The sequence below is a fragment of the Toxoplasma gondii genome, chromosome Ia (assembly GCF_000006565.2).
Source record: "Toxoplasma gondii ME49 chromosome Ia, whole genome shotgun sequence".
Lineage (NCBI taxonomy): Eukaryota > Apicomplexa > Conoidasida > Eucoccidiorida > Sarcocystidae > Toxoplasma > Toxoplasma gondii.
The window spans coordinates 333077-358685 of record NC_031467.1 but is presented as its reverse complement, the minus strand read 5'-3'; the positions used below and the strand labels follow the sequence as shown (position 1 = coordinate 358685).

The window sequence follows — 25609 nt, the reverse complement described above, 5'->3', positions numbered from 1 at the left end:
CACATTCCCACTGACAGATAAACTAGGTATTACGCACTGTGTGCGAGGGCTCAAAGTTTTTCTGTTCTTTACTGTCAAGCACGCAATTACAGAGCTACACATGCCCTGATCAAAGAAATGGCAAGACAACACTGACAATAATATGACCGAAATGTATATCAGTTACTTTGAAGGTACCATCACCAAATTGAGAACCGTTAATTTAGAGAGACAGATAAATCTAAGCATTCTGTACAGAATAACATTACGAAGGAGAAAGCACAACTGGTACTCAACCTACAGGTTCGCTCTGACTACACCAACCGGCATCAAAATGCCACGTCAGCGAGCGATATGTTTCGAGGCACACAGGTGTTGTAGGCATAGCCTCGCTGCTACGGCCTCCATCTGGAAATGAGGATTCCCCCAGGGTAAAGCAAAGGAGCGGGTTGAATAGTAGCATTTGCCTGCTTCTTCTAAGCACGCTTTCCCGAATACATGAGCACCTCACATACAGCATCCCCCCACTACTCTCCCACCCTCCACCAACATCTGCACTGAGGATCCTCGTTTGTCCAACGCTTGACTTGTTTTGCCTTACAAGTTGACGCAAACGTATTTCATTACACAGCGGCACTGTAGCAGCACAGATAAGCTGGGCCACTTGTTTTTGTGTGAAATCCGATGCATCTGAGTGTCCAGTTCCAACAATGAGTGTATGTCCAGGGCTTCCGTAACACAACATAGATATCAATGTACGTTGGTTATGGTCCACCTCAGGAAGTACACACACGCTAACACGGAAAAACCGGTGTTTGCCTCTGCTCTTGGGGCAAGATGGAAACCGTATTGGTTCGCTCGTGACTAACCAATCTCTTAGTTCAGACAGTTTTGTGCTACACCACGTAGCCACCGGAATCTGCCGTCGTCGAGACAAGCAGGTTCGTGCGTGTGATTCTAGCGCCTGGTGACATGGATTCGTTCCTCAGTTCTTCCCACTTGCTCGGGAACGATAATTCTGTGAGACGCTGTTTCAAACTTGCATGTAAATTGAGCGAGATATCGCAGATTTCTGCATGTTCTCAGAACCTGTGACTCGCCACGGTGTCAGCAAACGACGGCGGTGGACGAAGGTCCGTGGTTTAGGTATCCTCGCTTGCAGCTGTCTCAAGAAGCGCCCGAGCTTGTGGTACCTGACAAATTGACGGACTGCAGTGCTCATCACAAGGTGAGCTTTTCCGTTAATTCATCTCCACAAAGACCAACTTACGAGTATTTTTCTGTGGAAATATCTCGGATCAACCCTAGTCTGGTGTAGCGGCCTCGTGCTCGTTTGTTCATATGACTTCGATGCGAAACCCGAGTTGAGGTCTTTCCCTGGGTTCTGGCATGGAAGCAAAGGATCGAGGAAGGAGCAGCAGAAGTCTAGCACAGAAGAGATGTAAAAGCATCACTGGAGTAGGGGAGAGAAACTTATCCTCTTTCTCAGACGTTCCTCAGTGACGAGGAGCCAGGGGGGCCGAGACAACAGGATCGTTCCCCTAGCTCTGGGACCCCTAGCCCGAACCGGGAAAGGCGGGGAGACTTTTTGGAGACGTGTCAATAACGATGGCCAGTGCTTTCCACACTCATTCCGTCTTCTTTTTCGCTTGATTGTGACACGCTGGAGCCAATAGGGTGTTTTATCCTCTTGAAACGGTGCGTTTTTGAACTGGAAACTGTCGGAGACACTCGGCGAAAGAAGGCACGCGCTCTCCGTCAAGACACGATGAACGCGCTGTCCTCCGCACACAAAACGCGCGTTTGCGGCGAGATCCCCTTTTTCTTCCCAGCTTCTATTTATCTGCGTTTTCCAGGTCACTCTGAATATTTAAGAGTTGGCCGGCCGTAGTAAATACACTGGCTTGAGGACGAGAAAGAGACAGTGTCTTTTAAGATTTCCGCTGGCGAAGTAAAAATAATAAAGTACCCGTAAGGTCACTTTACCTTTGTGTTTTTATGTAGGCGCAGCTCTGACGGATTCCTAGCTTCCCTGGAAGGAGACCTTTCGCGGCATTGTTTTTCCCGCCTTCTTCGAATCGGCTTAGGTCTTCAAGCTCCAGATCTACCTTCACAGTCCCTTTGGCTTTTTCTCTGTTCCTCTCTCGTCTGTTTGTGTACTTGCAGCGATCCGCATGTGCCAGTACAATATTTGCATATCCTTCTGGAGGAGATACATCCTGGTTTGCCTGGAACGGCAGTGTTTAGCTACAAGAATCGCAGAGTGACAAGTCTCGTTTTGACGTACTTTCTCTCGATTCACAAACCACGCCTGGCTGCCCTATCTATCCATAGTTGCGATTCGAACTCACGGACAGAATGCCACAAAGAAGGAAGAGAAGAGACGCGGGTGACCGGGGAGCGTCCAACTCCGTACACTTGCGGACAGAATTTATCGCAGCAAGCGGCGTAGGTGGTGAAGGTGGTGAAGTACCGGGAACTTTGGAGACGCACACTCTCGTGTCTTCGCCTCGTTCTCCCGCCTCGGCTCGGATGCTTCGTGGAGGCACAGAACCTGGCGACGAGGCATGTCTGGGGAATGGCTCGGACCTCATTCGAGAAACCAGCAGCTTTCCCCTGCTGGAACTCAGCGAGGCGCAGTTTTTGGTCGAGTGTGAAGTCCGGCGGCTCATCCACGCACACTTGCATCGTTTCAATGTCCTCAGAGGCAAGACCAAGCTCGCACCCGCGGGCGGTGTGTCTCCCGACCAAGCGCGTGGAGAGTCCACGTGCTGCCTTGGAGAAGCAAGCGCGCCCAAAGATACTCAGGAGAAAGAGGGTACCGAGAGGACTCGCCAGGCAAAGAAGGAGGTCGCACCGACCCGAGGAGAGACTTCGCGTGTGGCTGAGCCACCCCTCACGTGCCACATTACTCCGCCGTTCCTAGGTCGTCGCGTTGCGACTTCTGTCCTTGCTCCCCGACCCTTTCCTGCATTTCGCGCCGCCCTCGTGGATGGCTACGCTCTCCGCCTGACCCCGGAAGTTGGCGGGTCTCGACAGCCCTCTCGGAGCGTGTCCAGTTCGCAGAAGCGGGGCCCAGAGGCGCAAGACGACTCTCGTCTGGCACTCCGCATTGTTCAGAAGGTCCGCGCTGGTGGGGAGTCGTGTGCGTTTCGTCACTCACACATGCCAACGAATCCCCAAAGTTCGCTCGTGACGCAGGCAGCTGCACCCCACCCAGCGGATTCGACACCAGGCAAACAGGCAGGCGGCGCTCAGGACACTTGCCCCGAGTCCACTTGTGTGTACGTGACAACGGGGGCGCCCGTCCCGCCTCAATTTCAGGCGGTCTTGCCTGTGGAAGCCTGCGTCGTGGATCGAGAGAAATCTCTATGTATGCCTGACCTCGCTGCTCTAGCGGCTCTGCGACCGGGAACAAACATTCGAGCTGTCGGCAGCGACGTCGCCGCCGGCCTGCCGCTCATGGAGCAGGGCCAGCGGGTCGGACCTGCCGAGGAAGGGCTTCTCGCGAGTTTCGACGTCCACCGACTCGAGGTGTACAGATACCTGAACGTGCACACTTTGGCGATTGGCGACGAGCTGGTGAGCAGAGTCGCGGGGGTTGGACAGAAGAGGGGGGAGGACGAAGAGTTCTGCGCGAGAAACCGAGGCGTGAATGTTGCAGGTTCGTCGTCAGTCGATGGAGCGACTCAGGCGTCTTCGAAGTGTGCCCCTCAGCCGCCGCTCTCGCCCGCGGCAGCGCATGCGAACAAGGCTTTTCCCGGTGAATCTCCCAAGTCCGCCCCTGCCAAAGTCTTCGACAGCAACTCCCCGACACTCGCCGCTCTAGTCGCCGACCGGTGCCCGAGTGCGCAGGTTCGCGCGCAACACTTTCTACCGGATGATGTGGCGGCTGTACGTACACTGCTAGTCAAGCTCGCGACGGGCGCGAGGGGAAAAGCGGCACTCGCGGGCTGTTCGCCGAGGTCGGGAGACCAGCTGAGAACGATGGACGGACGAGGCAAAGAAGTCACGAGAGGTTGCGAATGCCCTTGGTGCGCGGAGATGGATGCAAAAACTCAAGCGAATGGACCTGACAACGTGGGTACCGGAGTCGATGTCCTCATCACCACAGGCGGGGTGTCCATGGGTGACAGCGACTGTGTCAAACTCGCGCTTCTGCAGCTGCAGGAAGAAACAAGAAAGCGGCAGGAGCTCCGGGACGGGAAACGAGTCTCTCTGGAGGGTGGGCTTGGTTTTTCCGAACGTGAAAAACCAGGGAAAAAGCAGCTGTCTCCTGTCTGCGACGGACGCAGTCCTTCCTTCCGTATTGACACAGAAATTCACTTTGGCCGCCTGAACGTGAAGCCAGGGAAACCGGCAATTGTTGCCTCGCTTCGAGTGTACAGGACGTCGTCGGAAAGCCCTCCAGGGGCAGGGAAAGATTCGACGACGGAGGCGTCTCCGTGCCGGACACTCCTCGTGTTTGCGCTCCCCGGCAATCCGTGTAGTTCGTGGGTTCTCTTTCACCTTCTCGTGGGTCCCGCGCTGCAGTTTTTCTCTTCGTTTTCTCCGTCTTCTTCGCTCTCGTGTCACCTCCCGCCACAGGTCCCGGTCCGCCTCGCAGCTCCTCTGCGGCCTGACGCCAGCCGTCCAGAGTTCCAGCGTTCCCTGGTGTACGTGGACTTTAGCGCCAGTACCGAGTGTCGGAGCGTGGCGGACGCGCGGCTCTCTCCCAGTGACCTCCCGGTTTTGGCCCAGTCACTCTCCCCGCCAGCAAGGTGCGAAGGCTTGCTCTCGTCCCGATTCTGTAGCGCATGCAATTCTCCGCAGGTTTACCTGCATGCATTCCCCACGGGCGCGCAGCAGAGTTCGCGGCTGCTCAGCTGTTGCGGAAACGCGAACGCTCTGATCTTGGTGCCTCCGAGAGAAAGGTCCGGTCGGGATCGCCATGAGAAGGGCGAGGTTTTGTGGGCGTGGCTTCTGGACACACCGTTTCCAGCCCCACCCAAAATGCTTCTCAAACTCCTCACACTCCAGGAGGAGCGACAGCAGCGCGCTCAAGGGCGGCCTGCGAGCTTCGACAGAGAAGTCTCGACCTTCCCCGTTGGCCGGTGCAGATGCGGAGACCAGCGCAGTCGCGACCCCTCCGAACTCCTGCACGCAGCAAAGACGGAAGTCAACACCCTCGGGTTTTCCTGTTCCTCAGGAGTCCAGAGAAATCCAGTCTCAGAGGACTCCTTGGAGAAGGACGGGCAAAACGCCACCCATGTAGGGGAGTGCGGCGAGGCGGTCGTAGCAGACACAGACCGTCGGTCCCGTCGCCATGTGATGGAGACAGCGAACGAAGCACGCCCCTGCTTTCTGGGCGTCGTTGTCGTTTCTGATCGGTGTTCTGAAGGGGTCATGAAGGATGCATGCGTTGAAGCGGCGCTGAGCAGCCTAAGGGTCTCTCCCGAACTCGCTAAACACCTCCAGCTCGATGGGCTGACCTGCGAGAGCATTGAAGTGGAGAAGGAGCGCGGTCATGCGAACCACGTCGCGAGTCGAATTGTGCCAGACGAACAAGAACAAATTCAGAAAGCAGTCATGTCTCTCGTTTGCCGACGCATGCGTCACCAGGCGACTCGGGGTGAGGGGAACGGTAAAAGAGACTATGGGGACGACCAAGTGGGCTGCAACGCCTTCGGTCCGTGCCTCATCTTCGTATGTGGGGGAACGGGTCTTTCGGTGCGAGACGTCACTCCTCAGGCTTTGCTGCCGCTCTTTTCAGTTCGGTGTAACGGCCTAGAGCACTTGCTGATGCAGGCGTCTCTAACGTGCACTCCTATGGCAGCATTAGGTCGGCCATGTGCTGGCATTGCCACATGCAGCAGACAGAGAATCGAGGATCTGGAAAGATGTCGCGCCGCAGGCGTCACTAAAGAGACAGGCGGACCTCGGAAGAAACCGTCGGGTGGTTTGACTCAGAACGAGGCTGAGGAATTCGGAGACGTTGATCGAAGAGACGCGCACATGACTTGTGACTGTGGTGCAAGAGCGTTGGTCTTTGGTTTGCCGGGGAGCCCACAGGCCGTTCGGGAGTGCATCCAAGCCCTGTTGCCGGTTTTACCCCACGCGTTGGAAGTTGTCACTTCGGGGGCGTGATCTGCCTCGCGAGCTCTAGGCGACTTCTACTTGATGGCTAAATATATGCCGCAGTGTCCGTTCCAGTCGACCTGACAGTTGTGAGTCAGCAAAGCCGTGCTTTCGAAGACTAGGGTTTGGTGCACAGCGAATGTGCCGGTCCGTCCCGGTGGCAGTTCCACTGACACGTCAACCGCCGAAGAGCTGCAGATAATCCGAGAAAATACGACCTCCGTACTGCATCAACATATCGATTACCCATCAGTTTTGTATCGTATCTTTCAATCACCACGTAATATGTTAGGAAAACCCCCGTTTGGGGAAGTCAGTCGCCGCGTGTGTCGACATTTTGGAAACCCTGTTCAAGAGTTGGGAAGAGCGCATCAAAGCAACCCTTGTTCTGTGCGAGACAGCATTCACTGTCAGCCTTAACCTTCTACGCTCAAAGTTTCGTTGGTTTTTGGACTGCTACGATGGCATTAAAGCCAGCAGTGTCAGGTGGACTGTGAGAATAGGTATGGCTGTCCCGACGTGCAAGGCCGTGATTGAATATTACCGATACCCAGTTCAACATGTTTCCGCCCTGAAGTTCTCGAAGCAGGCAGCTCTCAGCATTACTGGGGGACAGGCAGGTCACCACAGTGAACTATGGGGCCGATAACAGCTAGTTGACGGGAGGCCATCGCATTTAAGGGAGCAGACGATAACAACGTCGTACGAGCAGTGATCCAATGGACACCACGCAACAATGGATGGGACGCGATAATGGGAGCTGCGGCTTACGATAGCTTGTAGCGAGTTTGTAAGTGCGTTCAGGCATCACCAACGCCTCGTGTTCACAGCGGCAACATTTCACGTTTGCCTCGGAACAGATCAATCCACGTTTCTGCCTACTCGAGCCAGACACAGTTTTGGCAACCAGAAGGAAGCGTGAACGGCTACGCACTGTAACCACGTTATGGCATGAACCATGTCATCCTTCTTCCACCGTTTCACTTAGTCTCTCTGCGTCTTTGCGTTCTCTCGTCTTTCTATGCTGCAGCGCATTCTAGTACCCCTTCGTAATTTCATCGCTGCCTCGATGGTGGGAGGGCAAGTCTCTAGCATACATTTGCTTATTTTTTACGTATGTACCGTGATCTATGCGCAAATAAGTCTTTTGAGCAAAGAAGCATGCTGAAAGCATGACGGTTCCATTATCTAAGCGCTGTGCGTCATTAAAACACAAAGTAGTCTAGGACAGTCTTGCTGTTTGCCGCGAATGTGAGACGTCCAGAACTCACTCGTGTGTTGCACGCGACACCCACCCGAAAAGGCAAGTCAACGGCGACCCGGTTGCCTGCTTGGGACGAGCAGTAGATTCGTCACAGCAGAATAGGCTGTCGTTCCTGACTGTTTATCCCGCTCACATATGTTATTTGAACAGTTGGGTAATTGGCTCCGACTACCCGTGCGCTTTCCGGTTTCGAGGCAGAGACTCAGTAGGAGCATCTTTTGTTGATCTCTCTGCGAGAACGAATCGACTTGGCTGAGACCTGTGGCGAGTGCGAGCCGAAGGGGGGCACCCCCACGGTAACTGGCAGAAATCGGTTCAGACAGCTGCTTTTAATTCCGAGACTAGCCGGCTGTCTTTTCCCGCACACCAAAGAGTGATTCTTTTGCTTCGTCGCATACCTCGAGACACAGTTCGTCTTTTCCGACATACACCTTAGAACCGGTGTTACAGCACAGCAGGACGTGCTGCGCGACGAGGCGTGTGCTGTTTCCAAGCTCGTCCAGCTGCGATTTGCTGTCTCTTCGGGGTCGTTTCTTTTCTCACGGGTCTTCTCTGCAAACAGTTCAGTTTGCGTCCTCTTTACTTGTTTTCGCTAACAAAATGGGAACCGTTTGCACGAAGAACAGAGTGGACACAACCAAGACAGCTGGCACCTCGAAAGCAACAGCTGACGAGGCTGAGCGAACAGTCGCTGTTGAGGAGGGTCTTAAAGCAGCCAAGGAAATTGAGGCTTTGACAGGTGCTCCCGCTGCGGTTACCAGGGACGGAGAAGTTATCGCAGCGATCGATGAAGAAGATCGGAAGCAACTGAATGAAGAACGAACGAACAGCGTCGATGAAGCAGCTGCTGCTGTGGTCCAGCAGTCTCCGGAACCGGCTGCGGTAATTCGCAAGGAAGAAGTCGTTACAGTAAAGAGCGATAATGGAGACACTCGTGTCCATGTAGCTGTTGTGGAAGCGGTTATCAGAAGTGATCTGCCGGATCTTCCTGATCATGTCGAGAATGTTTCGGCTGAGGATCTGGAACTGCTTCGTCAGGCTCGCAAGCAGGTGATGGCGGTAGGCGGGCCTGTTGTTACGGACATCACGAAGTCGGATCAGCAGACCTCCCAAATCAACAAACCAAGTGCGTCGGCTTACGGGTACCTTCTGTTTTTGCCTGACAAGGGCGGAAGTCTGACCCTTCTTTGGTCGAAGCAACAGCTCTCTGCAGAGGAGGAGGAGAACGCTGGCAAAGTCCTCCTGTCTTTTGTTCCTGCTCTCCATAAAAACGTCCCTCGGATGAAATATGAAAAGAAGGGTGGGAAAACGGAGCTGCTGACCGACATCGAAGTAAGTCAGTGTACGTGCATGTTCCTGAAGTCTGGAGAGAGCCACACGTTTCCCACGCAAGTGTTTTGCTTCATCCATTCGTCTAGAGAGTACTTGAGAGGATGGAACCTATAGGTAATTACGCTCGTAAAGTCCAGGCATGTGCCACTGTTTCTACATCTTTGTGTTTCTCGACCAGGAAACAGAACCGCACGGCTTCTGGATTTCCCCGCGGTGGATGGTTGAGAGCAACGTTTGCTGTCGAGTTTGTTTATAAATAAACGTTGTATTTTTCTAGGTTCTCTTTCGAACAGTTGTTTATCTCTTCTGTGGTAGTACTGGGATGCCATTGCTGGCAAAACTACTCCTTCTTGTTTGGTTGCCTGGTGCGTCAGGCGAAGTGGAGCGTGTGGAAGGTGAATGAGAAGCAGAGGTACTACGCGGCATGGGCTACTGTTCTGAAGGCAGCTAACGAATACGAGGCGAAAGTGACTGTCAGGGAGTGGACTGAAGAAATGCCTCCACAGGTGTTTATTTCTCTTCTTCATGTTGGACTGGTGAGTGATTTCCAGATGCACCGGTTTATGAGTATCAGAGTCATAGTTCGCGCAGGCCAGGGAATGAGAGCTTCCACGAGTCCACTGTTACAGCATATCTGCACCAGTATGCGCTTATATGAATGCATTTCTTTTATATGTGTGCTAGCTACATGTGTATATAAATCTCTCTACCGGATTATTTTCACAAGGGTAGACCTTTTTACCGGCATCTCCGTTATGTGCGCGATGGTCGGAGGTGAAGTTGAGATAGTCAGTTTTTGAGAGTTTGTGAAGCAGCCATGCGGTGGAAGTGAACAAGATGTATTGGGTAACCGGCATCTTGTCCTGTTGCCCCGTTAGTACGGGAAGTCGATATATTGTCTCTCACTCGACCAGGGCCAGGGAGTCAGTGTTCTGGTTCCACTGTTTTCTGAGGTGGAGATCATGTAACTCGTCACGGTTGCATTTCCCTTTGTTTCGTCTCAAACAAGCGAATGTTTGTGTTCCACTTGAGTGGTTCAGGTTGGCAACAAGGTGGCGTCGCTCCCGCGGGGCCATCCAGTGGATCTTGGCGTTTTCTCGCACATCGCCGTTGTTCCTGCAGACAAAAACAAAGAGTTCAAAGACGGTTTCAATCTTTCAGAGAAGAAGTTCCAAGACTTAGCAGTGGCAGCAGGTCAGGACTCAAGTTCGAACACTTCACCTTTCGGCTGTATCTCGGCCGCCGATGGCCCGTTCTGCTGTCCCCCTTTTCAATCTCTTTTTGTGACGATGATTCGGCTGGTTCGTCGTCTCACAAACCAAAAGCAGGGGGTAGTGTGCCTCAATTTTCACCTCGTTTTTCTGTGGTTCCATTTACATGTAGTTGGTTGTATGCTCTTTGTTGCTGCTACTGTGCCATCTACAGGCGGCGCTGATCAGCGATTTGCTCCCAGAGGAATCGCCACGGCGTTGGGTCAGGATGATGTGGTAGCTTGGATGAAAGAAGACGGTATTGATATTAGTAAGAACGAAAGGGGATTAACCCTTGATGGCCGAATGGTGGACAGAGCAAATGCGTAGTGGGTGGCTCTAGAACCCCTTCTGAAAGCATACATCCTTGAGTGACGTGCCTCTTCCAGGGATTAAAATGTCAGTGGACAAAACATCCATGGGAAGTTTCAACCTTCTGTTCTGCCGCGAGATGACTCTCCGCAATCTCCTTGGGACGCGGAGTAGCTCGCTGCATCGTTGCCAGCGTTCAAGACTGCGAAAGTGAAATAAGCGTATACAGCTGTTGAAGGCGGTGTGGTACCCCGCTGTCTTTCCCTTCACTTCTACTGTAACGAAACTGGAGAACTGTGTAAAAATGGTAAGGTACAAAGCGTAGCCCTCCCTCACATTACCTGACAGGTCGTTTTTGTGTACCCGGCGGCGAATCTCATCCTTCGTAGACCTTTCTCGGTGGCGGAGGGGTACTGATATACATTGCGAAGACACACGGCAGCAAAGTGGTGGCGGTGTGCTCTTTTATGGTTGAAAAAGTGTTCAGGACCCGGTTTCCTTCTTGTTGACCATAAACCGAAGCTCTCATTTCGTCTATCCACGGATGCAGAAGATGCGGAAACACGATAGTGTTTCTCGTCGTTTTGTCGGCGGCCTGCCAGGAGACCCGGCTACATCGTGATCAACTCTTCGGTTACCTGATGACTGCCGGCATCAGGGCAGCAATCGAGAGACTACCAAGCTGCAGTGAAACAATCTGCTTACACCTTCGTTTCCCACGAAACTGGTTCATGTGGTAGAAGTATCAGTACCAACCCTTTTCTTGGGTAAGGTATAAGTGACAGAAAACAGTGTGCGCGTTTGTCGCCGGCACAATATTCGTCCACGGCAGGCGTGCACACATCGACAGAGGTCTCCATACCTGAGGTTCTGTAAGTTCTTCACCACAGGCACACGTAAATCTCAGGCAGCCTTCTCGACTAGTTTGTGTCACTTCACCGAAGTCCCCCATGCACACGCTCTCTTCAATACTGTTATGCTTGCGGGTGAGGGCTTACTACCGTAGAAGGGGAAAAGTAATTACACGGTTTCTACGGGGTGCAAATTCAGTCACCAATGGTCTCAGGATAGCGACGCACTTCTTCTAAGCCCCTTTCCAAACCTATCGACGACTACAAAAATCTCCTTTCTTAGCAGACACCCCGCCGCTGCTACTCCCACCTTTCACCCTTTACTGTTGGACACGGATTGATCTGCTGCATGATTGCCACGATTGTGGTGTGTCCGCGATTCAAAGTTCTTTTAAACTTGCTAGACACACGATCTAGACATGACTAGTGACTCCTTTACTTCCCCGTTTATCCAATGAAAGGCGACAACTCCTGCTCAGGTGCTAGTGTTGACACTACCGTCTTAGGGGATCTTGAATGCTTCAGCCACAGACTTCTTTGTTGGTGCTCCCTTTGACATTACATGTTCCCAGTTCGAGGTTCAGTGAAATACCGTGGGTTTCATACCCGCGGTAAGAATGTCGTAAAACACAGAGCAGTGCAAATGCTTGGGTAATATTGGTGGAAGCGCACACGTGTATGATCCCAGGTAGAGCTGGCTCCTTCAGCGGCATGTGAATTGCTAAAAAGATTCTGATGGTCTATGATTCGCTTTATGGTTCTTCGCCACAGAGAACAACTTCGTTCTCGCGGTGTTCTGCCTTCCTGCCTATCCGGCATCGCTGTTGTTTCACCGGAGACTCTGTTACACATGTTGCACTACCCGGCCTGTCGTCTTTGTATTATTGTCATCCGACACCGAAGTTTGCATTTCATTGGCGTTTGTCCTATCCATTGGGTACCTTCGTTTCTTTCTACCAGCCTCCTTTACAGCTGGCACCACGTGACACGGACTGTCGCCTCTTCTTAGACTTCAAGCCTGCTACTCAAAATGAATTGTATTTTTCAAAGAAACCTCACTTATTTTTGAACTTGCTTCACACGCATTTGCAGGACAATATTGTTTTCCCAGTTTCTGAGTGTGTCTCGTCGGCGCAATCTTATGCACTAGTTTGAACAGGGTCTGCATCATCCTCTTTCCACTTCCCCGGGCCTTTTTGTCTTAACATGAGTTCCAGCACGTCCGCAGTTATCAGCTGCGGACCGCGAGAAGCTTGGTGGTCACGTCTGAATTTGTTCCCTCTTCCATCTTGCTCTGCATCGGTTTCATTTTCAGTTCCTGTCTTCTCTTTTCCACGTTCCTCTTGATTTTTGCCATTCTTTCCCTCGTCGTGTTCAGGTTCTTCTCGTGTCCCCTCCGAATCCATAGCTCCACTTTCCACATCCAGGGGTGCAGAAAAGCGCAGAAGAACATGCGTGGCTGCTGCCGGGGTGTTTACAAGCCTGGCAAAACGAACAATGAGAGAAAAGAATAGTCGGCATATTGGAACAACCAAGACAATTCAACCACATCCCAAAAGAGAGGCGCGCGCAAACAAGGGCTCTGCGTTTTAAGAAAATCAGACTGCGAACGTGTTCACGAGTTTCATTCACAAGCTAGATTCAGCTAAAATTAGGCAGTTTGGCGCGTGAAAAAACTCAGGAGACAGAGACGATTACAGAGGGAGGCAGCGGACACAGACAAGCACAACGAGGAACGAAACAGACAGCAGAGAGCCGAAGCGAAAACAGAGAACGCGAGGTGTTGACAAAGAAGCGCTAGAGAGAAGAACGAGTGGAGCAGAGATGGCGCTGACAAAGATAGCCGCGGAGACAGGTAGCGAGAAAAGCACAAGCATTCAAGCAGAAACCGGAAGAAACAGAAGTCGTTAAAGTCCGAAGATCAAATAAAAACTCCGCGAAAACACCGAACCTTATGTTGCCTACCTTGCTCCTCGATGGCAACACTGCGCCACCAGGGACGCCCTGTAAGCACTTGCTAAGATGTGAAGTAACTTATCACACGACGACAGTGTAGACGAATAACACGAGGGAGAAACCGCACAGGACGACTGTTGAAAAGGAGAATAACGAATCACCGTCAAAGGTGGAGAAGAGGGGGCAGTGCAATCACTGGACGTCGATGTCTCAAGGTCATCGTTCTGGAGTTTCTTCAGCTGCTGCAGAGACAGCGAGCGCCACGCGAGATCGTCAGGCGCCACATAAAGTCGCATTCTGGCAAAAGAGAAACGCACGAAGAAAAAACTGACATGACCCAATAAACGCATGTCAAACGCCACGTAGAAACCACCATGTTTCCTTTCCACATCTAAACTTTAAATTCGCACTATTCACTACAGAAATGAGACTTTGTATCTCGCTGTATGCTGGCGCGCTATATGCATTTCCATCCCCATCTCCTCGCCCTCGATACCTCTTTCAATGCACAATCGTCCATCTTCAGTTCTCTTCACGGATTCGACAAAAACGCTTAAGAAAGTACTCAGCGATGTCTCTCTCTGTAGCTTGCAACAAAATCAATGGCGATAAATGCGATAAACAACTGAGTTGCCACCACAGCCTTTTCGGGAGACATGCAAACGGAAGTCTGCAGCGATCGACATCCCCCGTCGTCTCGTCCGTATTGAGAGCAAATCGAGTTTCTCACTTGAGGGGTTCAAGGCTATTACCAGCTCGGGCAGGTGTTTCCCGACTGTCTGGGTTGTTTTTGAGGAACGCTTCTAACTCTCGCCTCACAGCGTTCGCCTCCGTGTCGGAAATATCGAAAAGGTGTTCTTCTTCGGCCTCCCTTGCCAGCATTCCATCTGTCTCCTCCCGACCCCTCCTCACGGCGCCACTCTTCCTGGGTTCTCTCTCCTCACAGACCGTTGCCTCTCCACGTTCGCGACACGCGTCGGCCCTCACCCCTTCTCTCGCCCTGCGCTCTTTCTGGCTCTCCGCCACCTCCACTGCATGGGCGAGGATCGCCGAGAGACGCCCTAGGCCTCGCTCTGTCGGCGTTTCATCTTCGAGGAACGCGTCTCCAAAGACGTCGAAGTGTCGCGAAAACAAACGCTCTGTGTCAGGCGTCCCGTGGATCACCAGAGACGGACGCAGAGGCACTGCCTCCTCCCGCTCTGCACACTCGAGAAGCCAGCGAAAATGAAGCACTGGAGGCACACGTACAGAAATATGTTGAGAAGATGAAGGAGCAGAAGAAAGAGAAGATAAACGAGAAGAAGAGGGGCAAGAAGGGGAGGAAGAAGAAGAGAAGGGAGAAGAACGAGATGGCAGCGAACGAAGAGAAGAGAGCCTGCGTTTTCGTTTTTCACTGAGTGTTGAGTGAAAGTCTCTTTGTTGCGTGGCGAGTTGGGCGACGGCTGCGGCAACAGTTCGCGTTCGAAATGAGGGACGATCTGCGACGATGTGGGTGACAGACGGGGAGAGGGTCTGAGACACTTTTCCGCCTAGATGAGCTACGAGCGCCTCCAGAGAGGCCTTAGGAAAAGCCTCTTCGTCCCCCGCGAGGACCCAGATATCTGTGCCCTTCAACGCTGAGGAGCATGGCTGAATCGCAGACGTGTCGGCTGCTCGGAAGGGCGCTAGGAGAGCCATACGCGAGAAGCCCGAAGCAGGTTTTACGTGGAGCCGACTTGGCGAAGAAAGCAACGCCTTCTGAGGTCTTTCCTTCGGCGAACAACCATGATTGCCTTCCCCAGCAGCTGCTGGAACATTCGCCAAGTCAGTGTTGCTGCCTGCGCCCAGCCCTTCGTCTGCAGAGTCGCTTTCCTCAGATGCAGTTTCGCCAGAGTGCCGGTAAAACAATCCTAACGCGTGTCGTCGCTCTGTCGACGACCCCGCCAGGCTTCTGTCTGGAGCCGTAGCAACGGCCCCTGAGGGCGAGGACGGCTGAGACAGCAGGCGCCCGCCACACTCTTCTGCGACAGCAAAAAACTCCTGAACACACACAGGCGTGAGGCGACGCAAGCAGGCTCGTTTCAATTTCAGTCTTTGCAACCAGCGCAGAAAATGAAAAATACGCCACGGGTACCCGACTTGTCTTAGCAAAATGCCCCTCGATTGGCCTTCGTTGGGAAAAAACAATTGAAAAGAGGGGTATGGGGAGCTTGAGAAAAGGAGGCAAAGGGCGGCGCCTTTTTAGCCGGAAGCGTCGAATCTACTGTGCTGCCTTCGATGTCTCTATGCTTGTGTTCTTGGCACTTTTCTGACATTGTTTCGGTGCTACGCTTCGTTTTTCTACTCGTCCTGGCGCAGCGACCTCCCAACCTGCGACTCAGGGGGACATGCTTCCACATGATGCCAGCATCCAGCCAAAAGCAAACCCCGTTCCCTGTCTCTTCTTTCTTTTTCCGCTCCAGCGGATGCTTTCTCTTTCCTTCGACTCCTGCTCTCTCCGGCTTTTCTCTCCAGACTGTGCGCGCTTTGCCTCTTCCCTCCTCTCCTCGTTCCGAGTGTCCAGGAACCCGTGTACCACCTCCCCTGTGTGCAGGTTTCATCGACCGTTCAGACGATCCGGATCCGAGAGAAGAACGGCACTTCCTCTGTCTTCATTCAGTCGTGCTTACAAGCAGCGCCGTCTCCGACATGGCTTCGTGCCAAGCCTTGTCTCTGCGGAACGGCCGAACAGCGACAGGAAAGCGAAGAGTCGCTCCCATGTCGAACTCTTTTCCTTGAGAAAGTTCTGCGCCTTTCACTTCCATCACAAAACTGCACGACGGCGGCCACGTGACATCGAGTCTGCAACAAAAAACACAGCACAAAGGCTCAGTTGGGAGAGTGAGGAATTTGCACCAAAGATTTCATCTGCTCCTACTGATACACACATCCATGTATATATATATATATATATAGAGAGAGAGAGAGAGACATCGATCTAGGTATATACTCATCTAGCAACAATTGTCCGCACACGCGGATATGCATGCCGCCGATACGAAATAATATATATATATATATATATAGGTGCATAAACATACAGATGCGTGTATATGTTCATATACCGATGTGGAATAACCTTAATGTCGTAGGATATTGACATCCAACGCTTTTAGCTGTCTTAAGCAGGACTCACGCTCAACCACACGTACTGATATATATCACATCGAGATGAAATAAGACTCACACAGATAAACAGACATAGATATCCATGTGTTCGCAGACCCACAGTTTTTTATCCCTCTGTGCTACCTTATATATATATATATACATATATATATATATATATATGCCCAATAGGCGTTGGCTTTCGTTCTGGCGTTTCTTGTGAGGCGTGGCTTCAAGCCATGGTCGCTGTCGACTGCCTGTCTCGCCCGGTGACTGGAAAAGTGGGTATACGTTTTTCTCGGTATAACCGGGTGATGTCTCCTGACAGTCCACAGTGACGGGGAGGCGCGGCACCTCGGTGTAGGCTGGGCGCATGCGGAGGCTGCCGCAGGTCTCAGGGGGTGGTTTGTTCGCCGCCGCTCTTTTTGTTTTCTTTTTCTCACCGCGAGGTGGCACTGCCTGTGGATGCGTCGAACCACGGCGGCGGCTGCGTCGCTTGGAAGCGACAACAGTGGAGCCGCAGATAGTCCCGAATTTCTCGCAGAGTTTCGAGCGAAAAGCCAGTGCCGACCTAGAGAGAAGAAGAGCAAGGAAGAAAACGAAGAAGACAACTTGAGAAAAAGTTGGTACAAAGGGACGAAATACCTTGCCAGTATCCACGTTTGCTCGGAAGCGGTAGTTATTATCAACGATGGTCCAGCATCAGCATAGAACCTATCCGGTTCGACCGGACAAGTCGTAGCTTATCTACCATGTAAGATGTTCATTGCTTACGTACCCACCCAAATATAAAGTGGAAACGCGCAGCAATATAGTCCGCGCCGTGTCCCTCCCGACTCGCATCTGCAGATATCGCAGAGACATTTGCAGCGGAGAGAGACTTTCACCGCCAGAGAAATGAGCGCGCTTTGCATCTCTCGACAGGGTTCCGCCAAGACAGTGAGAAAAACGAGAGTTTCAGACACGTTAACCTAAGGAAAGAAAGTCGCGTTTTCGCACGGCACTTCGAAGCGGAAAACGCATGCGAAAAATCATCGCGGAAATCCCGCACTATCATCAGTGTGCTTCATGCCCACCAGCAAATCAAACGCTGAGTCGTTTCATCAACAATGACGTAAGAATACTGTCCGATCTAAAATTCTTTGTCACCTGCGTCTCTGAAAATCATTTACCACGCCTCCACAAGGCGCCTATACATGCGGCCGGCTAAGATCTGCTTAGATTGACACTACGGCGCTGTAAACGTTTTCGTCTTCCTGTGTTTCCTCTTCCTTGTAGCTGAACAGTCTCTTTCACCTCCTCCTTAAAAAGTGTACCTTGCAGAAAGACTTCACACATTTAGCTTCAGGGCCGCCGTCGCCCTCCAAGACGCCGAGAAGAAAGTGGGAACAGTGGTCGATGAGATGAGAAGAGTTCTGGAAAACCACGAAAGCGATACAAAGACTCTTTGCATACAGGCCAGTGAGGTCGCCAGACAAAACACAAAGTTACGAACGCATACAGAACGCTATATGCATATGTATATATATTTATATTTGTATATGTATGCATAAAAACGTTAAAACAGAGAGATACTATATGCAAATGTACAGATGCGAGTGCACAGAATGATGCATACACGTATACGAATGGAGACTGAAAATACATCTGTACATGTGTACTTTGGAATGTATTTTAGTGCAAATTTACGCAGGTGCATGCGTAGAAGTGTGCTTATATTCACATGCACATGCACATGAGGGCCGACTATGGTAGGTCGACACTACATACGTTTTTCTAAGTAGAACAGTATATCTTTTTATGTAAGCATGTATAAGGGCGTATAACGAGACAGCAACCTCAGACTGCATTTTAATACAAATGCGTGCATGCTTATTTGTCGGCAGCGAACGCTGTGTAGTACGGCAATGCCCCGAAGCGCGCTCCGTCTCTGTTGGGAGGGATCTTCCGTTGTTCTTTGTTTCGAGAGAAAGGTGTTCGAGATTCCACGTGCTTTCTTCTGTTCGTGGAAAACGCACCACTTCCCGTCGTCTCTGTCCCTCAGCGAAGAAAGCGCCGATGGCGATGAGGTCCAGCGTGTCTGGCAGACTGCCTAGGTGAGGCTTCAACTTGAACCAGCCGCCGCGTCTGGAAAAAATAAAAGCAAAACCTAGAGGCGTTTCGATTCCAAAAGACACTCGAACTCGAGTCAACACCAACACAGCTATTTTCACACATCTATCTACCTCCTTACCTACTTATTCATTTACACATATGTTGTCCGTGGAAGATACGTGAATACATGCAGCACCTGTAAGGCAGCGTATGTCTATATATATATATATATATATGCATAGATATAGATAGATAGATAGATGCAGATAGGTATAGATAGAGATATGACTGTATATGCATAATGATGCACGTGAATGTCTGCATTCATTTATCTGATACACAGTCCTAATTGTGTATATGTGTATTTGTTACCACACATAAATCATTAGTTTGACTCACTATTGACTTCGCTATACACACATTGCTAGATGTGCAACTACACTTGTACATGGGTTTTCGATTTCTCGGTCTGCCTTGCAATTTCGGTGTTAAGAAATACGGGCGTGATTGCATTTTCTCTTCTGCTTTCCTGGAGTGGAGGCGATAGAAAGACGCTGCGTCTTTCACGACGAGACCTTCATGTCGGTTCTCAATCGCTGAGTTGAGCGCGGAGACAATTTCACTGGGACGACACGCAGGAGTAAACGGCGCGAGCATCAGCCGGTTCCCAGAGAGCCTCAGAATCCGCTCGAGGAGCACTCTGAAAGAAAAAACACTGCAACCGCTTTGTTGATTTTCTTGCTGGAAATTGCCAACACGTGAATTCTAGTCAGTCCTCACGCATACATTCCGACATACCTATCCACTTCTCTACATCTATTGATACATAATATATACGTCTTTGTAAGGACAGCTTTGCGTGCATACGCAGAGAGCAGAGTCTGAGACGACCACGAGGACACGGAAGAAAGAAACAGAGAAGGAATTAGCTCAGAAAGAGAGATGGAAATTGCAGTCAGACAAGAGAACAAAACACAGTGGGGAAACACCTCGGCGAGGACTGGCCGGACGCTACAGAAGAGAAACACGAAGCCGAAGTAAAGGGGGAAGACATAAAAGTAGATTGTTCAGATATATTCCTTGAATTGCAGTTTCAAACAAAACAGGTGATAACGCTTTTCTCTCGTGCTTCACTGAGTCTGTAAGACGGAAAATATGGTGTTAAAGTTTCGGATTCCTTTGATCTGCAGTATTTCGACAATCTGCATTTTCGATGCCTCAATGATGTAGGAGTGAAATGAAATTCAGTTTTTACGAGTTTTATTTCGAATGAATTCAACAATCTACTGGTGGCTGATGTTAAATGGCTTCAACCCTGAATTGAGGTTGAGTCTGTAGACAGCCAGTTACCAGATGGAGGCAAGAAACGTGGTACACGATCCGAAATTGAACACAACCGGCAAAGTATATCTAGCACTTTCTGAAATAAAATGAGCTTCGAAGATGAGAATCACGACGGCCAAGCACATCACGGTGTCAGATGAGCATTCGCAGAAGGGGGAAGACGGAAGGCCAGGAAAAGCAGAAGAGTGGCGAGAGTTGCCAGAATTGACAAGACCCACGAGGAATGGAGAGAGCAGCGACCAAGGGAACGAGACCAGAGAGGCAGTCGTCTCGAGAGAATTCTCAACGCTGTGTCCATGACGAAGGCACTGACTGAAGCGAAATGTACAACGACTAATCGGTGTACGGAGATAAACGCGATGCGCATGCAGCAAACAAGGCAAGGACCCCGAAGACGCCGCCTAGGCAGCCACCCTCGAGGCGAGGAGACAGCCGTGAACAAGACTCGTTATGATTTCCAAATGCGAGGAGAGACGGTGATTCCTGCACAGGTTTCCTTTCGGTCTGCTCTGTCTCTCATCCCAAGCGAGCGCACTCAGCGTCGGTCTGTCGCCTTTTGTGGAGGATGGCGGGGAGGCCAGAGAAAGGAAGGACCTACTTTCTGTCTTGAAGCTTCATGTTCAGAAGCGAGTACTCGTCGCCCTCCGAATTCCGGTAGTACAGAACGTCAAAGATCACGTAAGACAAATGACAGCGCGCCGTCTCCGCTGCTGCAACGCTTCTGCGTGGGCACAGACGACAACAGAGAAGCGAACAAAAGAGATGAGGTAGCACACAAAAAGCGAAATTGACGAATACATTCGAGTGGGTAATCAAGAATGGAAATGACGGACGGAGATGAATGCCGCGCTGGAGACGAAAAAACACAAGAGTGGCACGTGGGAGAGACTGAACTTGTGCACGCTTCTCCGCCGTCTGGGGGCCCACCTATCTCGACCCGTGTTTGAGGGAGAGGATTACCAAGTACAAAGAACACACAAAAACTCGCATGCATGCACGTGTGCGGAGGTTGGGATTACATGCATCAATGCCAGACAGATTAGATGGCGGAAGATAGTATCACGAAGATAGTCAACAATATACTAATCAATCCATTCATGAAATTACCCATAAATGCATCTGTAGATACCTATGTATAAATCTAAGTATATATGTATATATGTATATATATAAAAACTACATGAGCATATATGTATCGAGAAGGAGAAATTCAGTTGTCTTTCCCAGATCGTCAGCGACTAATGCGTCTGGGCGCCCCTCGAAGGTGACCACAGTGGGCACAAATGAGTCCCCGACATGTGCAGGCAGAACAGAGGGAAGAGGGGGCTCTCTCAAGAGACAGCGATGCAGAGATTCTTGTATCGACCATCTTTCTAGAACGCGAGGCTCATGCAAAGGGCGAATAAAGGCAGATTCGGATGGCGGTGCTGGGGTCAGCGTGAAAGAAGTAAAGGTGGTGTCTACAGAGTGCGAACGGGTCTTTGGGGCGACCTCTGACGATTACATCGAACACATTCTTTCCCCCCACTTGGCATACTCGAAAAAGAGACAGCCGAACTCTGGAACAGGAAACAGCAGCAAAGGAAACGCAAACGAGCCTCACTTGTTCGTGCCGAAGGGTAGAAAACTCTCAAGATCGTCATCCCACGCAAGCAACTCGCCGTCCAGAATCGCCTGCGAACCTCGCAAAGCCTCCACGAGGGTCGCCGCGAGGCCCGCGAGGCCCTCGGGCTCTTTGCGCGTCCGCTTTCCTCCTCTAGTTTCTCTGTCGCCTGTCTCGCCGCGTACCTCGTCTTCAGAAGGGAAGCGCTCACGCTTTGGCCACCGGAATCCCGAAGACGAAGCGGAAGAAGAGGAAGCGGAAGAAGAGAAAGCAGATGCAGAGGAAGAAGAAGAGGAAGAAGAAAAGGAAGGAGATCGATGATGGAAGTCTCCACCATAGAGAGGTGTGTAATCACATCCTCGACGGGTCAAGAGACGAACGACAGGACCCGAGGAAGCGTGTTTGTCGATATGCACGAGGAGTCTTTCCCCATCGTATTTCCTCTCGACGAAGTAGACGCGAGAGACAGGAGCGTTTGTGGGAGCTGGCCGAGGGCTGGAGGCATGCGGGATACAGATAAACACAGTGGCGCTCCGTCACTGCGACAGAACAAGATCAAAGTGCCTTTCGAGATCAAATGACTCTCACCAAGACGGGAACGAGTCGACGCCCACACATCGACAGCAGAAAAAAGTAGGACACTGAAAGAAAGCAAAAATGAGGCTCTGACCCCTTTCGTAGTTTTGAACGGCCTTCTTGACAAGCAGTCGAACTCCCGAGACTCGACGCGTCCTCCTTCTTCTCGGCCTGTCATCTGATCGCTTTCGCTCTGCTCTACATCTCGGCTTTATCTCTATTTCTGTGTTCCGTCTAGTTCTCGCTGAGGTACCTCTATGGTCGGTATCTATTCCCCTCTGTTCGCTCTCTCTTTATTGCGCCTCTACCTGCTCTGCGTCTCTCCGTTTGGCCGCCATATCTGTGCTCTCCTTTTGTCTCGTCACTCTCTCTTTATCTCTCTGCTTTCCCTCTATCTATTAGCTCTGTTTCACCTCGTTTCTCGTTCTCCATTGTCGCGGCGACAACGGGGCGACAAGGGAGGCTTGACAACATGTGAAACATGCCTCTGACCTCTCCAGCAAAGTTTACCTTTCCCGGGGCCTGGGTTGAGCAGGTTTCGCAGGCGTCCCGAAAAGGGTAGACACCCGTTTCATTCGAAACAGACTTTCCTTCAAAATACCAGAGTTCCTTTGTTTCTCAGTGGATTCTCGAGTGATGCCTGTCTCTGCACCACCTGTATGTGGGCAACAATCGCCTCGGTGTGTTCCTCGCACTTTTGGCCTTCTTCTTCTCTTTCTCACCAGCTGTCCGTGCCGTGTTTGCCTTTCCCGCCCTCGCCGAAGAGAACCGCGGCGATGTCGGCAGCGACCGGCCGGACGACTCGCGCGAGCATGGGTCTTAGGGGTTGAAAGAGCAGACGCAGAGAGTCTCGCTTTTCTCCAAAAGGGCCGTCCCTCTCGACTCCCTCCTCACCGCCCGCGGAGCCTCCTCGCTTTGCGTGCACCGCCTCAGCTTTCTCTTCGTCGATGACCTCGAGTGTGCTCTGCTCAGCAAAAACAAATCAGTTGTGGAGGAAAGAAACGCCGCACGGAAGACGATTCTTATATATATATATATATATGCAGAGACATCCGCCCTTAAACAATATACAGCATTCCACCTCTGTCTCTCTATATCTTTATCTTTCTATCAATCTATCAACCGACATATCAACCTAGCCGTGTAACTACCTGCCCATATATATACATATATATACAGAATCATACAGACGGATGTACAGACGAGAAACTTAGGGAAGGCGCAAACCTATATATATATATATATATGTTGCGACTTAAGAAGAAATATACACATCCATTAATATATTAATATAGACATAAAGTCGGATCTACATCTATGGGGCTTTGGTTAGCGAGACGAAAACGCCTCAAAAGGGTCCTCGCTTTCCCTTTCTTCTCACTTTCAGATCCGAGACCTGGTTGACGATTTTTCTGGCATCTGTATGCAAGAGCGTGAGGAGGCGCTCTCCACTCAACCCGCCCATCTTCACTTCCTTCATCAAAATGCGCATGCACCACTTGTGCTCATTCACCGTCAGCTGCGGAAGAAGGCCATGCAAAATGACAGATTTCTCTGAATAGGTCCCTGCCAACGCAACGAGGTCGAGTTCGCGATTCAGCTCTTTCTGAAGACAGGAAACACGGGAAACGTGGAAAAGACCAGCTGCACGCTTCCCACAGCGGTTCTAGAAGCAAGGCAAAAGAGAAGGAAGACGACAAGAAGAATCCGTGTTTTGGGCTGGAGTATTTCGAGAGAATTCCTTTCGATACCGCAGCTTTTCTCCGGAGTATACACTGCGAGTTGGACACGAGATTAGACGTTGAAGGCCTGCCTGTACCAGATCCAAGTTCTGCTTTTGTTGCGTGGCCACGGGTGTGCTCACAACGCGTTTACATGCACGCAAGTCGATTGAGGGCAACTTTCGGCGTCGTCAAAATGCGGTGGTACAACGATCATTGAATGTGAGGAAACGTCACGCGAAACTCGCCTCTCGCACGAGACTTTACTTTGCCTATTTTGCCAGGTGGATCAGATACGACTTGAATCAGATATGCCTTTAGTGAGTTTACAAGCAAACACAGAAGTCCAAGGTCGAAAAAAATGCCACGCACCACTGTGACACTTGGCTGCCTTCGGCCAGCTCTCTCCTGGACAGACGCAGCGACGCAACTCGCAAAGTCTCCCGCTCTCGCCGCCAGCGGCCTTCCGCCTGCTGACGCGGTTGCCGCTGCTGGGTCTTTGTAGAGTTTGAGGCGAGCCGCAGCAGCCGGAGGAAGTGCAAACACCTGAGCGACGAAGAAGACACCCCGAACGACGGGAAAGAAAGAAATGCGCTTCAGTGTCCTCTCAAGAACGACACACATACCAGACGGGGTCTGAAAAGTATACCAGTAAATGTACATACACTGTTTCCAAACCCATTATCGTTAACAGAAGCAGATGCCGGCACCAAACGACAGCAAATCGCTGTCCATCTGAACGCATTTGTAAACACATACACACACAACGGATCTGTCTATCTACCTATCAATATATATAAATATGTATCAGATAGACAGCTTGTGGCGCAACATGTCGCGTAAGATTCGCTGTGTATACTTATATATATATATATATATATATGTGACTATTTTCATATGGAGGCGTCGGCAGTGGACGATGTCTTTGCAGAAGAGGCATAGGTGTGCCTCCACAGGTAAAGAAAAGCTTCCTGGCTCCGGCGCATGCAGCTCGCCGAATCTTTCCCCTGCCCGTGCCTTGACAGGAAAGGCGCTCAGTGAAGAGAAACGCGGACACACTTGGGCATATATACGCGCGAGAAGAGGCTGTTTCAGCTGCGCAGGGGGACGGCGACGATCAAGTTGAGGTAAGAGGAGACGAAGGAGAGGGTAGAGTGAAGAAATTGGAAGATGCGAGAAGCGGTGCAAGTAGCGAGCAAAGAACCTGTGAGGAACAGAAGAAACAAACAGGAAACAAGTAAAACACGCATACATACAGGCGCATGCATCTACGCACAGATACACATGAAGGCACACACACAGAGAGCTATGTAGACACACGCGTACACATGCACATATCTACACACCAATACTTGCACACGCATGCGTACATAAATGCATGCGTGCTCGCCTTTATCTCGCTTACAGCTGAAAGAACGCCCACACGTGGATTTCTTCGTATACACAAATAAATGGATTCACGACTACGGACAGCCACCTACACAAATATATATATATATATGTATATATGTATAGATATATATAAATAGAGAGAGTGAGAGAGTTTAAGGTAGCGCCCCGTAGTCGTCTCTCCATGTTTGTGAGTCCTTTTGTCAGTGGTGAACTGGGAGGTCCGACCTCTCTGCACTGTGACGAGAGACAATTAGGTGAGTAGCAAGCGAGAGGGAAGTTTGGAGAAAAACGGCGGCTGCATAGGTCGAGAGCCAGAGGGCGACATTCAGATCGTTCTTGAAGCGGCGTGACGATACATGTGAACGACGCAACGCATACAGCCTTCTTTGACTTGCGCCTACTTCATTTTCTCAGCTGCCTTTGCAAACGGATCAGCCAATCGATCGAGGACAGTGCATACGTCCGCAAAGAGAATGTCCTCGCAAGAAGGGCCGGAGTTGCGGCTGGAGGGGAAAGCCACCATCATTGCGGCGGAGAGAGAAGCCCAGAAAGAAAGGGTGAAGAGAAACGAGTAAAGAGAGGATGGTCAAAGAAAAAACGGGGAGAGAGAACGGAATGCGAAAAGAAGGACTGGAGAAGAAAGGGATGAGAAGAAGAAGGAAAGCGGACTCGAATGAGAAAAGTACGCCAGC

The 25609-nt window shown here is 51.0% G+C and overlaps 3 protein-coding genes across 3 annotated transcripts; 2 read left to right on the top strand and 1 right to left on the bottom strand.

Annotated features, from left to right (window-relative positions):
- The first annotated feature begins 118 nt into the window (after nucleotides 1-118).
- On the top strand, nucleotides 119-7222 carry TGME49_293480 (MoeA N-terminal region (domain I and II) domain-containing protein). The gene has a single exon (XM_002370109.2). The coding sequence runs from the start codon at nucleotides 2338-2340 to the stop codon at nucleotides 6103-6105; it is 3768 nt and encodes a 1255-aa protein (XP_002370150.1). The 5' UTR covers nucleotides 119-2337; the 3' UTR covers nucleotides 6106-7222.
- Nucleotides 7223-7339: 117 nt separating this feature from the next.
- Nucleotides 7340-10937, top strand: TGME49_293470 (hypothetical protein). Its single transcript, XM_002370108.2, has 4 exons — nucleotides 7340-8692; nucleotides 9067-9228; nucleotides 9733-9886; nucleotides 10118-10937. Exons 1-4 carry the CDS (start codon nucleotides 7961-7963, stop codon nucleotides 10270-10272), a joined length of 1203 nt encoding a protein of 400 aa, XP_002370149.1. The 5' UTR covers nucleotides 7340-7960; the 3' UTR covers nucleotides 10273-10937.
- A 67-nt stretch (nucleotides 10938-11004) lies between these two features.
- TGME49_293460 (ATP-dependent DNA ligase domain-containing protein) lies at nucleotides 11005-25502 on the bottom strand. The gene is made up of 15 exons (XM_018782192.1): nucleotides 25319-25502; nucleotides 24585-24729; nucleotides 23898-24071; nucleotides 23186-23410; nucleotides 22527-22768; nucleotides 21229-21723; nucleotides 20224-20346; nucleotides 18781-18981; nucleotides 18206-18314; nucleotides 17504-17602; nucleotides 16631-16758; nucleotides 15710-15881; nucleotides 13792-15080; nucleotides 13071-13358; nucleotides 11005-12587 (listed from the first exon to the last, which is right to left on the bottom strand). The coding sequence occupies exons 1-15, from the start codon at nucleotides 25441-25443 to the stop codon at nucleotides 12245-12247; spliced, it is 4158 nt and encodes a 1385-aa protein (XP_018638624.1). The 5' UTR covers nucleotides 25444-25502; the 3' UTR covers nucleotides 11005-12244.
- Nucleotides 25503-25609: the final 107 nt, after the last annotated feature.